Source organism: Cricetulus griseus (assembly GCF_003668045.3).
Source record: "Cricetulus griseus strain 17A/GY chromosome 1 unlocalized genomic scaffold, alternate assembly CriGri-PICRH-1.0 chr1_0, whole genome shotgun sequence".
Taxonomy (NCBI): Eukaryota; Metazoa; Chordata; class Mammalia; order Rodentia; family Cricetidae; genus Cricetulus; species Cricetulus griseus.
The window spans coordinates 194374303-194392193 of record NW_023276806.1 but is presented as its reverse complement, the minus strand read 5'-3'; the positions used below and the strand labels follow the sequence as shown (position 1 = coordinate 194392193).

Genomic DNA, 17891 nt, shown 5'->3' with positions numbered 1-17891 from the left:
TCTTCCTGCACTTTGACCCGTTGATGTTTCAGCTAATTACCAATTAAGAACCGATTAAGGAAAGAATATAAGTCCTGGTTGTCATTGCAAAATCTGCTTTAAGACTTGTTATATCATCAAGAAAGCAGCAATTTTATATTTTGCATATATGTATCAGCAGCATGAAATAAAATCCTACATGCAATGTGGCACGCCCTTTTAAGACAATTGCATTCTTGATAATATAAGATGGCACTTACTGAAAACATGGATGCTTCCAGCTCTGAATCAGTTATCTCGAGGGCTGGGGTGTGTATACTGGATAGTCTTAAGAATGTTTTGATGAGTTTCTTTTCTATTTTTTTTTTAAATTTGTGTGTATGAGTGTTACCTGCACATATTTCTGTGGGCTCCTTGTGTGAATGATGCCCTAGATGGCCGGACAAGAACATTGGATCCTCTGGAATTGGAGTTGCAAATGGTTTTGAGCTCCCATGTTGGTGCTAGGGATTGAATCCAGGTCCTCTAGAAGGAGCACCCAGTGCTTTTAACCACTGAGCCCTGCTTTCCCCCCAAGTTTATTTTTCTTATATTTACTTATTAAATATACTCAAGATATTTATGGAAATATATGTTTAAATAGCCAAGTAAGCTTTCTACTATATTAAAATAAAGTTTTTTTTTTTCTGTTTGTTTGTTTGGTTGGTTGGTTGTTTTTTTGTTTTTTTTGAGACAGGATTTCTCTGTGGCTTTGGAGTCTGTCCCAGAACTAGCTCTTGTAGACCAGGCTGGTCTCGAAGTCACAGAGATCCTGCCTGCCTCTGCTTCTGCCTCTCTAGTGCTGGGATCAAAGGTGTGCACCACCACGTCCGGCTAAAATACAGATCTTAATAAATTACATATATTAATAACTAGGATTCTTTCTCCTAGTGTTACATAAAATTTCAGTGAGTCTTTCTGTGTGGTTTTGTCTTGGTGACAATATGGTGAATAGGATTTATATACATTTTACAATCTGGGACGATTTAAATGTAGCTTCTTTCTCTGTGTGCCCTACTGTCCAAATAAGACACTGTAAATGTTTTAGCCTCAACTATACTGTAACCTTGAGCCATTACTTTACACACGTCATTGATTCTGCTTGGTCTTTCATTTTTCCCTTTGCTGAGTAATTATGCCATAGATTTTTGAACAGAAAGATTGGATCATATCATTTGCAATAACTATGAATACTGTTGGGTACCATAAATGGTAGCCTCTGTGACAATACAACACTCATACAGATAAGCTTTTCCTATCTGTAAAACTTGCAACTAGCTAACTCTCAGTTTTCATTTTTCATGGAAGGGGGTCCTGATGACAACTTAATTGAAGGTGGAGGAACAAAATTTGTCTGCAAACCTGGAGCCAGAAATATTACTGTTATATTCCATCCATTACTGAGGTAAGTCATCCCCTATGATGTACTTACCCATGATCAATATTCTCATTATTTATGCTGATGTGCTGAGTGCCAATAGTTCAGCCAGCACGAAGTCAAATCATTAGGAAAAAAAAAAAAAAAAAACTTGTTTCATTTTGTAAGGGTTCACAGTGAAAGTTAGTCAATAGAAAAGATAATGTCAGCCAAGGCGCTCCCTGTTCTCAGGAGTAATAGCTCACAGACACATTAATTTGATTTTCTTTACTTTCTTCTCTGGTCCTGCCCATCTTTTTTCCTCCTCCTTCTCCTTTTTTGGATCTATCTCAGTGGTTGGCAAGCCATGGTCCCCTGGGGACATCAAGCCTGCCATCTGTTTTCATAAACACACTTTGTTGACCACAGCCTTGCTCGTTTGTCCATATGTAGCCTTATTCTGCCTCTGTTGCCATCCCGGAGAGGAAGTGTTGCAGCATAACTCCTGGCCTGCACACCTGCGTATTTTCTCTGTAGTTCTCCACAAGAAAAACAAATTACTGACCTGTGGTCTTTCTTACTCATTTACACTAATTACTCCTTCATTATCTTTTGAGAATTACCAAGTCCCTGAACAGATGTGATTTATAGAAACCTGAAAGACATTAAGAATAAAATATATGGCTTTGTTTCTCAGAAGACAATTTGATGGTGAGCAGAATAAAATCTGTTGCATTGTTCACTTGTCAATTATATTGGAGCAAAGAAAAATTCATGATGCTTTCACAAAAAATCTGGTAAGCCCTAAGTACTTTGAAACAGGCACTTTTCTCCCAGGGTTAAAAGGACAATTGCTTAGTAGTTAAAAAGTTTGCTTTACAGTTAATGATTTCTAGAGATCTGTGTACATGACAGAGTTAAAAAAAACTGTTTATAAAATTATGAAAAGCTAAGATGCTATTAGTACTGTGGTTCATTAAATTACTATTGAAACTACATAAAGAACAAACATTGTACATATTAAGAGGTAACATGATGTTTTCATACATATAAGAATCTTACCATATTAACTATCTTAGACATGTATCATTTTTTGGCAAAACCTTGTAATCTTTTTTGAAATACACGTTATTGTCTGATTCCCTCCTACTGCAGGACTGCACACCAGTTCATTTTCCTACCTCACCTCAAGTGGTTACTCATAGCCTAGTTTTTGCCCATCTTTCCTTTCCCTATTCATCCTGTCCTCTGGTGACCAACATTCCACTCTTAGGCTGTATGAGATGAACGTTTAGGTTCCGCAAGAATGAGCTCATGCAGTCCGTTGTCCCACGTGACAGCATTTAGTAGTATTCCATTCTGTACTTGTATCACATCCTTTCATACAGTCATCGACTGAAGGGCACTCCAGTTGTTTCCTCTTTTCTTCTAGTGTATACCCAGCAATGGGAATTGCTGGATTGTATGATAGTTCTGTTCTTATTTTGGGGGGGCTCCTTCACACTATTTTTCCATAATAGCTATTTTAATTGAACTTTTCGGTAATGTGCATATAGTAGCTAACATTATTTTACTGTATACTTAAAATGCTTGATAAGGGAACTTTAATATCTTGTGTTTACCAAAGTTTATAGAAGGAACTTTGGATTTATATAATGTTGCTTTTCTCGGTAAAAAACCAGTATACACTCACTATATTTATGTGTGAAGTCACAGAAACTCTTTACAAGGTGTATCTCAGAATAATACTTTAACCCTCTAAAACTCTTGCTGCAAGTAAATTCAATTACAAATAACGAGGTTAAGAAAAATAAGACAATTTAATTGGTTGATATATATTATATATGTTATATTATATGTCAATTATAATGTAAAACTTCTGTACTTAACAATATTGTCCATAATATACTGCGACTTTGGTAATTCATTTAGTGCATACTCTGCAATTATAATTGATTTTTCCTTAGTGCTGCTAATTGATAAGAAAACAGGAGTGCCCCTGAGTCTTTACAGGCCTCTTCTAATGCTTCTTAGTTGTGCCACACGTGTGAATTGAATCCCTGTGTATACATTTACTTCAAGTATGGAAGGAAGCCTGTGCAGGGTAGAACTTAACATATTGTATAAAAAGCTTTTTAGTGCTTTCTAAAGAGAAGGATTCCCACTTCTGTTACCCATTCCATTTATATTTTAATGCTAAGCTTTGTTATTGTTGACAAGAACTGAAGGTTTGTCACATGATATAATTCTCCATTAGTTATTTCTTTGTGTATTGCTTGATGTCAGTAGCAAGAATACTGTGTGGCTTGCAAGGTTAGTTAATTCTTTGTTAAGCATGTGACAAGGACAGGCTTAATATTATCCCTTACCTTGCTCTGTAAATGCTCTGCTGAGTTTCAGTTGCAATCTAATAATGGACTAATAGAACTTCAAATGGCTAAGCCCATTAGTTGTTATCTTCCAATATCTTCTTCGTGCCCATTATTTCTTCTTAAGTTTGTAAAGTAAATTTTGTAATTAGGGCAATCAACAAGTATATGGTTTATTTCCACACATTGATTTTCATTATGAGTTAACTCTTTACAAGTATTTATAGTAATAGATATTACTATATCATTACTATATTACTATATTATTACATTATTTATTATGTTATACTATATTAATATTAAAAGACTGTTCAAACATGTGTTCTTATTAAAAGAGAATATGGCAAAATGAGGCAGGCTGATTAGAAGGATGGAAAGATGTCCTGGGGAATAGGAGACTTGAAATTTAAAGTGAAAACCTTAACATGGTATTTTGTCTCCTGTCTAGGCTCTTCTGTTAGCTTTTGTCACCAATTATTTACTGAACCCTCTTCTAAGGCTTAAGGGAACAAGATCAGATCACATTCTTGTTTATGAGGTGCTTGCTGGGTAACTTGCTTGGTAGGAGACAGAAGTTGGCAAGTCTGGGCACAGCAGCTATTGGAGAGGCTGTGAATCAATGGGATCTTTTAAACCTGTCAGGGAGCATATGCAGGGTCTCTCTTGAACCAGCATGACAGTTCTTATAATCACATATCCTATTGCCCATTTTTTACCATCTTCCTCCTGCCCTTCTGGGAAATTTCTCCTTAGCTCAACTGACTCATATTCCTGACTCATCTCAAACCTTTTGTTTGTGTTTGTAGCTTACATTGTGATTATGGGGTGCAGGAGTAACTTTCTTGACATGACATTCACCATGAGTTCATTTATAACAACTAATATAGGTGTTAATAGACTGTGTGAGCATTGTTCTTTCAATGTCTGTGAAAAACTGTGTTGGGATTTTGATGGGGAGTGCGTTGAATCTGTAGATTGCTTTTGGCAGGATTGCCATTTTTACTATGTTAATTCTACCTATCCAAGAGCATGGAAGATCTTTCTATTTTCTGGTATCTTCTTTAATTTCTTTCTTTAAAGTCTCAAAGTTCTTATTGTACAGGTCTTTCACTTTTTTGGTTAGTGTTACCCCAAGATATTTTATGTTGCTTGTGGATATTGTGAAAGGTGATGTTTCCCTGATTTCTTTCTCATTGGATTTATCATCTGTATATAGTAGGGCTACTGATTTTTTTGAGTTAATTTTGTATCCTGCTACCTTGCTGAAGGTGGTTATCAGCCGTAGGAGTTCCCCAGTTGAGTTTTTCAGGTCACTAATGGAGACTATCATGTCATCTTCAAATAGTGAAAGTTTGACTTCTTTCTTTCCAATTTGTATCCCTTTGATCCCCTTCTCTTGTCTTATTTCTCTAGCTAGAACTTCAAGTACAATATTGAAGAGATATGGAGAGAGTGGACAGCCTTTGTCTTGTTCCTGATTTTAGAAAAAAACGCTTTGAGTTTCTCTTCATTTAGTTTGATGATGGCTATTGGTTTGGTGTATATTGCATTTATCATATGGAAAAATAAAAAACCCAGGATAGCCAAAACAACTCTTTACAATAAAGGATCTTCTGGAGGCATCACCATCCCTGACATCAAGCTCTACTATAGAGCCATAGTTCTGAAAACCGCTTGGTATTGGCACAAAAATAGACCGATAGACCAATGGAATCAAATTGAAAACCCTTATATTAACCCACACACCTAGGAACACCTTATTTTTGACAAATGTGCTAAATCTATACAATGTAAAAAAAAGATAGCATCTTCAACAAATGATGCTGGCACAATTGGATTCGGACAGAAGATTGCAGATAGATCCATACCTGTCACCTTACACAAAACTTAAGTGCAAATGGATCAAAGATTTCACCATAAATCCAGCCACACTGAATCTTCTAGAAGAGAAAGTGGGAATTACCCTTGAACAAATTGGCACAGGAGACCGCTTCCTGAACATTACGCCAGTAGCACTGACATTAAGGTCTGCACTTATTAAATGGGACCTCCTGAAACTGAGAAGCTTCTGCAAGGCAAAGGACACAGTCAGTAAGACAAAACGACCACCCACAGAATGGGAAAAGATCTTCACCAATCCCACATCTGACAGAGGACTGATTTCCAAAATATATAAGGAGCTCAAGAAGCTAGCCACCAAAACACCAAACAATGAAATTAAAAAGTGGGGTGCAGAACTAAATAGAGAATTCTCAACAGAGGAATCTGAAATGGCTGAAAGACACTTAAGAAAGTGCTCAAAATCCTTGGCCATCAGAGAAATGCAACTCAAAACAACTCTGAGATACCACCTCACACCTGTCAGAATGGCTAAAATCAAAAATACCAATGACAATCTATGCTGGAGAGGATGTGGAGAAAAAGCAACACTCCTCCATTGCTGGTTGGAGTTCGAACTTGTAAGACCACACTGGAAATCAGTATGGCGGTTGCTCAGAAAAATGGGAATCAGTCTACCTCAAGATCCAGCCATTCCTCTCTTGGTTATATACCTAAATAGTGCATGTTCATACAACAAGGACATATGTTCAACCATGTTCATAGCACCATTGTTTGTAATAGCCAGAACCTGGAAGCAACCTAGATGCCCCTCAACTGAAGAATGGATTGAGAAAATGTGGTACATTTATACAATGGAGTACTACTCAGCAGAAAAAAGCAATGGAATCTTGAAATTCGCAGGCAAATGGATGGAACTAGAAGAAACCATCCTGAGTGAGGTAACCCAGTCACAAAAAGACAAACATGGTATGTACTCACTCATATATGAATTTTAGACATAGAGCAAAGGATTACCAGCCTATAATCCTCTTCACCAAAGAAACTAGGAAACATGAAGGACTCTAAGGGATAAATGGACCCCAGGAATGGGAAGTGGCATGAACTCCTGAACTAATTGGGGACATGAGGGTAGGGGAGAGGGAGCTGCCACAACAAGAGCAGGAGAAGAGGAGTAGAGGAGAGGAAATGGAGGAGCAGAAATATTGAGTTGGAGGAAGCATAGAGGAGAGAGAGCAGGATGAGAGATACCATATTAGAGGGAGCCAGTATAGGTCCAAGAAGAGATCTGGAACTAGGGAGATCTCCAGAGACCTACAAGGATGACACGATCTGACAATCCAGGCAGTGGTGGAGAGGATAACCTAAAAGCCCTTCCCCTAAAATGAGATTGATGACTTCTCTTTATGCCATCCTAGAGCCCTCATCCAGTGGCTGATGGAAGCAGAGACAGACATCCACAGATATACACTGAGCTGAAATCTGGAATTTAGTTTAAGAGAGGGAGGAATGAAAAATCGAAGGGGTCTGTACCAGGTTGGAGAAACATACAGAAACAGCTGGCCTGAACAAGGGAGAGCACATCAACTCCAGATGCTGTCAGGGAGGCCAGTACAAGACTGATCCAGCCCCCTGAACATGGATGCCAATAAGGAGGCCTCTGCACTCCAGGGAACCTCTGGTGGTGGATTAGTATTTTTCCCTGGTGCAAGAAGGGACTTTGAGAGCCCATCCCACGTGAAGGGATACACTCTGGCCCTGGACACATGGGGAAGGGCCCAGGACCAGCACAGGAAGATTTGGTGGACTTTGCAGAGCCCTGTTGAGGGCCCTACCCTCCCTGAACAGTGGTGGGTGGATGGGGTGGGGGGTATGTTGGGGGTGGGGGAGGAGGTATGGGGGTGAGGGGAGGGAGAGGGAGAAGGGACTTACCTGTGAAACAAGCTTGTTCCCTAACTTTTACTAATAAAAAATAATTTTAAAAAAATAGACTGCATAAGCTTCCTTGTATCTTTTACTGAGCTCAAATATTTTTCTCACTGGGAGACAGATTTTCCTATGGTATTTCCCCCTGTCTAGCATCATGATGGTCTGTCTTCCTGAAACTTTGCATATTGCTTTGTACACTTCTTTTATGGAGAAAGCATTTTGGCAATTTTTGTTCAGTAGGCAGTGCGTTCTTCAGTGCCTAGGGGCTTTGCTGTATTGTAAACTGAACTGCCCTTCTGAGAGCACTGTGGAGTTGATTCCCGTTATTTTGTTTGATGTATTCCCAGAAGTTATTTGTACGTCCCTCTCATAAAATTATTCCACAAGGTTTTCCATTCTGGTAACCTTGTAGTCTTATTTTTGTACTCTCCTCATAACCAGGCAGCCTTAGCACTAGGAAATCACATTGGATGTTGGAAGCAAATGTACTGGCTTCCAGTTTCACCCCATTAACTCTCCTGGCCCTTTTATGTTTAGTTAATATTTTTTCTTACTGCTTTCTTTTGGTCTATGTTGTATCTTAAAAAGATGGGGCATAGAATCCTCTTGCTTGCTTTGCTCTTAGCCTACCTACAAATTGTAAGCAGTCGAGCCCCCATTGAAAGCTTGCAATGAGAAGAGGTCATTTAATCGAATTTTATGCCTGTTGGTCTAAATGAGAAACATCATATTTAAACAAATTTTATGTCGGCCAAATTACAGTGAGTTCTAGTTTTTTGATTTCTGCATTTTAATTTTTATGACTGTGAATGAGCAATGCCTTTATATTTCAGGAATTTGAGGGTCTTGTCAAAAATTAAAAGTTCAAATGACAAGTGAATTTTACAATGTGTAATTTCTTTTGCTTGCTGTTTTTACAAAATCTGAATTGGGTCGGTCTCTGTGAGAGCATGACTCTTAATCATACCCGATGATGTGGTAAGAGAAGCAGCCTGAATGCCTGAGGGAAGAGGCCCTGGGCAGAAGAAATGCAATAAAAAAGGAAAGGTGGCTCCAAGAACCAAGGGCTTGCTGGAGGTCAGGTTGTATTCCCCAGGTCCTTGTTGGAGGATGTGAATTGAGTACTTGTACTCAGAGTGGTTAGAATATATATGCTTTCCTTTTGCTTGAATAAAGAGGGCGATATATTTATACTATATATTATACAAAGGTAGTGCATATATATATACCTTTGTAATTCCCAAAGGCATAGAATGTATAGAGAAAGTCTGATAATAGTAGCATTCAGGAAAATTTATATTAGGCCCCTTAATGGATCTGAAGTGTAGAAGAACTCTTTCTAAGGACAAGGTTTGAATAGCTTAGTGTAGTTAGTATAGGTTAGTATCTTTTTCTACAGCGAAAATGATATATCCCCCCTAACAATGATATGTCTAGAAGTAGAATATGTAATTTGATGTAGCTCATTTTTATTATATTCGCCAGTGTTGTTTGGCAAATAATATGTGGTGAAAATCGGGATGTCATGAGGGATCCATCCTGTGTGTGTGATTTCTGATACAGTGTGCTTTCAAATAATACTTAACAAAGTATTGTTTTCCACTGAAGCAATGAATGGTCTGGCAGGTGTCATCAGAAAAGTCCTGGCTTTTTTTGTTTGTTTGTTTGTAATAGGATTTACATACTTGTCTTAGAGAATAACTACAGAACAATTACTTCATTGGCAAATTATATGTTAGCCTAAACCTAGTCTCGAACAAAGGGTCTTTTTTGGAAATACTTCCAAATACTTTCTAATACAACCTTGCTTTAAAACCTTTATTATTTAACTTCTTTACCTGTTTCTATTGGATTTTCCCCTTATGTTTAGAAAATGTGTAATAAATCCTTCATTTCTTAATATTGGTTATGTGTGTTCATATCGTTTGCTTTGAAAGGAAGATGATGTAGTTTATACATTTGGAGTATATTTTTTGCCAAAATTTATAGCAGGTTTATTTTGGGTCACCAACCAGCTCCCAGACCATGACATGGAGACTTACTATGAGTTATAAATGCTCAACCTTAGGCTTGTTTCTTGCTAGCTCTTATAACTTATTTTAACTTGTTTATCTTCTTTGTTTTGCCTTGGGGCTTTTCATTTGGTATGTCCTACTCCATGTCTGGCTGTCTGATAGTTGCCTGACTGACTGGCCTTGTGTGTCTTCCTCTCTTTCTCCCTTGTTCTTGTCTCTCTCATTCCATTTCCTAGATTCCTCTTCCTACTTACTCTCTCTGCCTCCCAACCCCACCTGTCCCTCCTCTGACTAGCTATTGGCCATTCAACTTTTTATTAGAACCAGCAAGGTAAAACAGCAACACATCTTTATATAATTAAACAGATGCAACCTAAAAAATTGTAGTATATCTTTACATAGTTAAAGTAATATTCCATAACATTAACAAATATGACACATCTTTGCCTAGTTAAAATAATGTTCCATAAAAAATGTTTTTAATCTTTGAGAAGTGTAGAAATGTTGTCACCCCTATGACAGTTTAATATTTACAGTGATGTTTGGTAGTGTTAATTCTGAGCATCCACAAGTATGTGATATGTTTATGCAGAAGCATGCTTGTTCTTTTATTTGAAACTTTTTAAAAAATTGGTTCTTATTTTATTCATGTTTTCCTTGCATGTATGTCTGTGTGAGATATTTGGATCCCCTGTAACTGGAGTTACAGACAATTGTGGGCTGCTATGGGTGCTTGGAATTGAACCTAGGCCTTCTGGAAGAGAAGTCAGTGTTTTTAACTGTGGTACCATCTCTCCAGTCCCAACATGTTTGTTCTTAATGAGCTAAAGCTTATATGTACATTTTTAAAGGTACAGGTGATTAGAAATACAGCAGATGCTGCTTATACATGGGACAGTATGGCCCCTGTGTTGCATGTCTAAGAAACAAAACAGTTTTTTTCTGATTTATGTAAAATAATTTTCAGTCTATATGACTTATGAAGCCTAAGGTGCACTGGGCGTTGTTTTATGTAGATTCTAAAACCCATATATGTGTACATGCTTTCAGCTTTATATTGCAAATATTAACTGGTTTTAATCTTTCATCAAACATTTTGAGAATAAATCATGTTTTTTTTTGTTTATTTTTGTTTTTTAGTTTTGTGTTTGTTTGTTTGTTTCCAAAACAAGGTTTTTCTGTGTAACAGCTCTGACTTTTTGGAATTCATTTTGCTGAACTTGAACTCACAGAGATGTGCCTGCCTCTGCCTCTGCCTCCCAAGTGCTGGAAGCAAAGGTATTTGCCACCACTGATGGGTGAAATCATGTTTTTTACTCTAAGCTTTTCTTTTAACCTTTGTCTCTTCTACCATGTTATGTGATACATGATACACATTGGTTATAACAACCTGTACATGAGTGAACTGAAAGTGAGTCAGGGAGCCAATCCACTTCTATGTGTACTTTTAAACAATGTTGAAAGCAGTAATTTGGTAGTCCATTTACATGAAAAGTACAGATACTTCTATAAAATTAAAATGAAATTTAAAAATAAACTGGAAAGATCTGAACGTTAGAAATGTAGCTATACATGCCATTGTGAACATACTGTATTATGTATCATAATTGTGCATGAGTTCATTTATGAGCTAAATAAATGAACAGAAGAAATAAAAAAGAAATGCAGCTATGTATAAAGAGACTTGATGTTAATCAGTGATGGTTTTCTAATAAAAAAAAACAAAAACTAGTGGAAACAGGAAAGCTTCCCTTGGGAGACAGTATGTACCCTGGAGATTGGTAATCAGCAGCTGAATTCCAGTTAACTGTATGCTCAAGTGGTAGGTGCTTCTTTTTTGGTTCTGTGACTATAGTTCTGACAGGTTGTACTGCTTCTGCAGTCTGGATTGATGTATTTCTTTCCGTATGTCCACTTTAATTTGGCTGTTTTGGTGGTGCTTGTTTTTTGTTGTTGTTTGCCACTACTGATTGCCACTGTCAGGACTGGAAGTTCTGATCTTCTGTGCTTTTTAAGCATGCCTTCATCTCCACATTGGCTAAAAGGAACAGTCGGGCCATGTTCAGGTCTGGAGTGTGGCTAGAGACCATCTCTGTCCTCGCTGTGGTTAGCTTTCCTCCTCCGCCTCACCTCACTGTGTTCCTTCCTTTTCTGTCTGCTGTTCCTGCTTTGTTTTATCATAGCGACTTCATGTAACTTTCTCCTTGTAGTCACTCCTGTGTCTTTCTCCCACTGTAAAGATGAAAACACTCCACTAAAATCACCCAAACTATGCTGCTGTGATTTTTTAATTACATGCTGAGATTTTATATTTAACAATTCTATCTCTATCCATTAACATTTCTGGTAGCATACATCTAAAAGTCAGCAGTACAACTTTTCAGTGCAAAAATTTACATAGTTTGTGCACTTCATTTTATGTATTCTGAACATGCATTTGTCTTTTGGACTGTAATAGCCGAAAATATGCCTACTCAGGATCAATGAAGTATGCTTATGTCCAGTCACAGGCCCACTTACATCTGACTTAGGAATATAAATTGATAATGCAATTTAAAATCAAAATAATATAGGCATACCTAGAGAAAAGTATAATTTTCTTTTTAATAACATGCTCCTTTATGTGTAGGATATGCATTGTCTCTGTTCAATTTGGAAGATTCCACTATTCCCTGTTCCCTTCAGTGTGTACTCTCTCTCCCTCCTCTTCTTTATCCCTCTCTTCCTCCCTCTCTGTTTTTCCACCCTCTCTCATTTGGCTGAGTTATTTCTACTTTGCTGACTTTGATGTTAGGGTTTCGTGTAAGACTAATTCTCTTCTTTGAAAACTTCATCAAAGTTATCAATTTTCATCAATTGTACCTTGAATATTGTTATTATGAATTTACTTATCAAACCCAGAAATGTGTCAGAGTGAGTTCATTTCTTTCTTATTTCAACACTTTTAGGAAAATAAAAAAAAGACACCAACACCTTCTTCTGAGGTACCATATAAGTGTTACTTTATTACATTTTCTGTTATACATGATTTGATTAGTATGTGAATTCATCCCTCCCTTTCTCCATCTTTCCTTTGAGACAGGATCTTCTATATAGCCCATGGCTTCCTTAATCTGGGCGTCATCCTTCTCCACCTCTTGACTGTTGCACTAGAGGCCATTACCACTACTGACTGATTTGTTGATTTTCAGGGCTCATCTCTGACTCTGAATGGTAGTTAATTATACTTTACAATGAACTGAATATAAGCACATTTAATATATATATATATATATATATATATATACATAATATATATATATATATATATTATATTTTTAAAATATAAACATGTGTTAATGTGGGATATTACCAATACGGAGCCAGGTAAAAACACAAGGGAATTTGATAGGGAAAAGCCTTACTTACAGAGTGATGTAGCCAGCGGGCAGGGCAGCAGTAAGTACAGCAAGCCAAAGATGAAAGGGAAAGCAGGGCCGCCACGTGAGCATCCCTCACTCTTAAACCTTCCCTACGTCACCCTGACCATGCCCTCGCAGGCGTGGTCAGGCATACCTGTAGCCAGCCCCTAAGCAGGTGTGGCTGCAGCATCCCCTACAATTCCGCTTTTAGTCTAAAAGAGGATTAAAACTTAACAGTGTAAAGTATCCAAAATTAACAATCATAAAGGTGAAATATAAGAAGATACAACAATCTGCTTATGTAACATCCTAACTATGTCTATTTTAACTAAACCCTAAAGTCATCTGAAAGAGGTGTCCAAGCCTGAATACCTCCTTCCAATCCCAACCATAAACAATAGGAAGCTATCCCTAACTTGGTATATACACTATCCTAAGTGACAACCATTGGGGAAATGGGGGAATAGCATCTTCACCCAAGTTACTTCCTGCTGAAATGGGACGGTGATAGCCTCATGGGGTCCTATAGGAAGAAAATGTTAGTATAGTGAAAGTCTTGAATGGATTGTATCCAGTCCATGTTAAATGGGATTCGCTTGAAGATCTTGCTTGAAATCCTAAACTTGATTGAAGATGGTACCCGAAGCTCTGTGTCAGTTGAAATGGGCCAAATTGGATCCAGTGCAGTCTAGGAGGTGTGGCCCATTTTCTTTCCAGGGTGCCCAGGGATTGCTGTCAGGCAGGTCTTCATTGACTGTGTGGGACTCAAACATAAATGTTAGCCGAGAAATGTTTGCTTGTGTAAGTATACATACTAGAAAAGGCAACCATGGGAGCATAACAATTATGAGAGGGTATACACCTTGAAAGAAAGAGCCAAGAAAAGACAGACACCCCCAATTTCTTCTCTTATTCTATATTACATCAATTGGCTTCTTGATACAATACAGAAACTCTTAAAGTTTAGTTAAACAGCGTGCTTGGATTTTAGAGGAGGAAAGCCAAATCTACCTCTAAATCCAGCATTGGTTTAATTGAATAGGGACTAGGAAATAAAGAGAAATAGAGTTCTCTGAGAGACAGCTGTAAAGTTTACAGTATGGCAAGTTCCTTTTGTTTGATGGTTATAGCTACCTTCTCTTTTTAACTATCTACCCATGTAGTGTCCTTTGACTTCTGGAGTTCAGTTTCCTGTGAAGATAAAAACAAAACACTTCCCTTTCCTTTGGGAGGTTTCTATTTAGTTTATGAGATACACCTTAGTAGAATACCTGTCATTTCTCCTCATCGAGAGGTTTTTCCTTTTCAACTCGAATCTTGATCAACTTTGATTGTATCCAAAGTTTTTCTTCTTCTGTAGAAACCAATGCAAAACCCCTACCCCAAAGTAACACATGTCCTGGTTTCCATACAGAGGTTAGTACATCTTTGACGTATACTGGCCGATTGAGTTCAGCAGTTTTTTCCGTAGTCCAGTGTCTTTTCGCAGCTGTTTGTCTTTTTTCATTGCCATTAAGAAAGTTTAGTGGTAATAAAGCATTAAGCAACCTATGTTTGGGGGGTTTAGTCTTCCAAGCCTGTCTATGGAGCATCTCCTTTAGTTTCCTATTAGATCTCTCAACACTGTTTGTCCCATAGGATTGTGTGGTATACCAGTGACATACTTTATGTTATAATATTTGAAAAACTGTTCCAATTTAGTGGAGACATATGCTGGAGAATTGTCAGTTTTGGTGTGTAATAACAGAATCAGCTTTTTCAGAGTTAAGGACATTAGCTCATTGGAATCCTGAGAATGTGACTATAGTATGATGCACATATTTCAAATTTCCAAATTCTGCAAAGTGAAAGACATCCATCTGCCAAACCTTATTTCTCTGAATGCCCTTAGGATTACAGCCTGCTGGCAATGGAGTTTGATTATAAAAGGAACAAGTAGGACAGTTTCTCACTATCTCCTTGGCTTGTTGCCAAGTGATGGAGAAGCCCTTTTTCAAACCTTTGCTATTTGCATGATGTTTCTTATGAAATTCTGAAGCTTCTAGCACACTTCCAATTAATAAACCATCAATCTCATCATTGCCTTGTGCTAGTGGGCCTGGCAGACCCATATGGGATCTGATATGTGTAATATATACAGGATTACTTCTGTTTCTGATTGTTTCCTCTAATTGTATGAACAGTTAAGTTAATTCTGTATTTTCAGCAATGAATTCTGCAGTCTCAATATGTAACATGACTCTCTCCATATTGAGAATCAGTAACTATATTAAGAGGTTCTGTAAAATCCATAAGCACCATGAGAATTGCATATAATTCTGCCTTCTGTACAGACTTTGAACTAGTTTACTTACCTCACCTGCTTTATAACCTGCCTTACCTGATTTGTCGGCATTAGTGTAGAAGGTAAGAACTCCAGAAATGGGAGTTTGTCTTACGTGAATCCAGACTCTCTTTTTTATGAATTTAATTCTGTCAGTTTTGGGATAATTGTTGCTAATTGTTCCCAAAAAGTCAGTAAGAGCTATTTGCCAATATTCCTTATCCTTCCACAAGGAGGAAATTTCCTCCTTGGTTAAAGGTACTATAATTTCTGCAGGATCTTTTCTAGTCAGTTGACGGAGTCTTAATTTGACCTTTAGAATCAAATCAGAAATCTTTTCTATATATGTCTTTAACTTTTTATTCTGTTTATGTGGCAGAAATATCCACTCTGATATGGTCTCTTCCCTCTCCATCAGAATCCCAGAAGGGTACTCTCTGGATGGCAAGATAACCAGAATAGTCTAAATCAAGGTTTATCCGATCTACATGTACATCTAATATTCTGTTTTCTACCCATTGTAACTCGTTTTCTGCCTCAGCGGATAATATTCTCGGACTGTTTATGTCTTTATCACCTTTAAGGGGCATTTTTAAATGCTTAAGTCATGTCCTTCTTCCCCAATAATCGTCTGGAGTTGAGAAATTTCCCCTAATAATTTGTGAATTGAATTAAGAGCTCGATAACCATCTCTCCTAATTTGTACCTTGTGTGGCCTGATTCTTTGTAAGTCTATCTTGTAACCTAAATAGTTAATGGAATCTCCTCTTTGTATCTTTTCTGAGGCAATCTGTAACCCCCAATGTGGCAGAACTTCCTTCACCATGTCAAACATATATTTCAAAGTCTCCTTATTAGAATCTGATGAAAGAATATCATCCATGTAATGATAATCAAGAGATTGTGAAATTGTTTTTCAAATTATTTCCAAAGGTTGCTGTACAAAGTGCTGACACAGAGTAGGACTGTTTAGCATTCCTTTTGGCAAAACCCTCCACTGATACCTCCTAATTGGCTGTGAATTATTAAGAGTTTTTACAGTAAATGCAAATTTTTCTCTATCATTTTCCTGTAATGGTATTGTGAAAAAAAAAAAAACAAAACAGTCTTTCAGATCAATGACTATGATCGGCCATCCTTTATGTATTAAGGAAGGCAATGGCATTCCAGGTTGCAGAGAGCCCATTGATTGAATTACCTTATTTATGTCTCTCAGGTCTGTCAGCATTTTCCACTTACCTGACTTCTTTTTGATAACAAATACAGGAGAATTCTAAGAGCTGGTAGATTCCCCTGTGTCCAGGCTCTAGCTGTTCCTGTACTAACTTTTCTAAAGCCTCTAGCTTCTCAGAGGTCATAGGCCATTGTCCTATCCAAACAGGTTCATCTGTAAGTCACTTCAATGGCAGGGCTTTTGGCTCCTCTGAAGGTCTATTATTTGTACCTAGTTTCTCTGCAGCCTGTATGCTTGGTAACCGTTTTCCATAGCGTCTTACCAGATCTTTTCTACTATCTAAAGATTGTACATAATTTGTATCCAACACTGGAGGAATACTAATCTGAGTATTCCATTGCTTAAGAGATCACGACCCCAGAGATTTATAGCTATATCTGCCATGTATCTTTTGAGGATAGTTGGTGGGACAAATTACAGGACATTGTACCACCATTTGTGCTGAAATAGTAGTAAATTAACTACTTTGCCTGTTGATGTCATAAGAATATTTGAGAAAAGCAAAGTAAGCAAGGTTGGGTTTACTTGGGCTCATAGTTTGAGAGTACTGTCCATCATGGCAGGGAGGGTCGTAGAGGCCGAGAAAGGGCTGAGACAGCTGGACCATTGTACCCATGTGTAATGAGAGGAGGAGAGTGGATGCTAGAACTGAGCTCACCTCTTCCTTTTTATTCAGTGTAGGACCCCAGATGATGATGATGATGATGATGATGATGATGATGATGATGATGATGATGAAATATATAGACCCAGGACATTTGAATGTTCCAACCTCAATTGAACTAATATAGATAATTCCTCACAGGCATGTCCAGAAGTTGATCTAATCTAGATAGCACCTCCCAGATGTTCCAGGAATCTTGTCTCCTAGGTGACTCTCTATGATTTTAATTGACATAATTGTTAATGTTAATGTATTAACATTAATGTATTAATCTTTATAAGTAGATATATATGCTTGTATTAACATAAAGATATGCATTTAAGATTTATTAATATTGATTAAAGACAGAATGTATAGCAGATCAAAATTTGCTTACAATATATAAAACTTCATAAAGGTATGAAATATATAAATTCATACATTCATAAATACCTTTTATACTTGGTAATAAATGTGTGGTAGTAATCTGTATTTCCTATTATTCTTTATCTCCACCTCCTACATCCCCTTTCTATGAGATTATAAGGATCAAACCCTAGGACCTTAAACATATTATGCAAACTGTCTATACTGAGCTACATCCCAGCTGCTCCCATATTTTTATCATTCATTACAATTAACACATGTTTATTTAGAATTAATAAAGACAAAATGAAGAGGCTTACTTCTAAGGCTAAGATTTTCTAGCCTTATCACAAGCATCACAATACTTTAAGATATTTGTAAAGCAAAGACTAGCTAA

General features: G+C 37.3%; 1 protein-coding gene across 2 annotated transcripts in view; it reads left to right on the top strand.

Annotated features, from left to right (window-relative positions):
* Nucleotides 1-17891, top strand: part of Exoc4 (exocyst complex component 4) — a 691582-nt gene that overhangs the window by 298473 nt on the left and 375218 nt on the right. Inside the window, exons 10-11 of one of the 2 annotated variants that reach the window (XM_027391412.2) lie at nucleotides 1327-1423; nucleotides 5158-5200. In XM_027391412.2, the coding sequence (XP_027247213.1) occupies nucleotides 1327-1423; nucleotides 5158-5161 (101 nt within the window). In that variant the 3' untranslated portion in view covers nucleotides 5162-5200. Of the gene's footprint in view, nucleotides 1-1326; nucleotides 1424-5157; nucleotides 5201-17891 lie in introns of those variants that run through there. The other variant, XM_027391411.2, reaches the window with a different exon arrangement.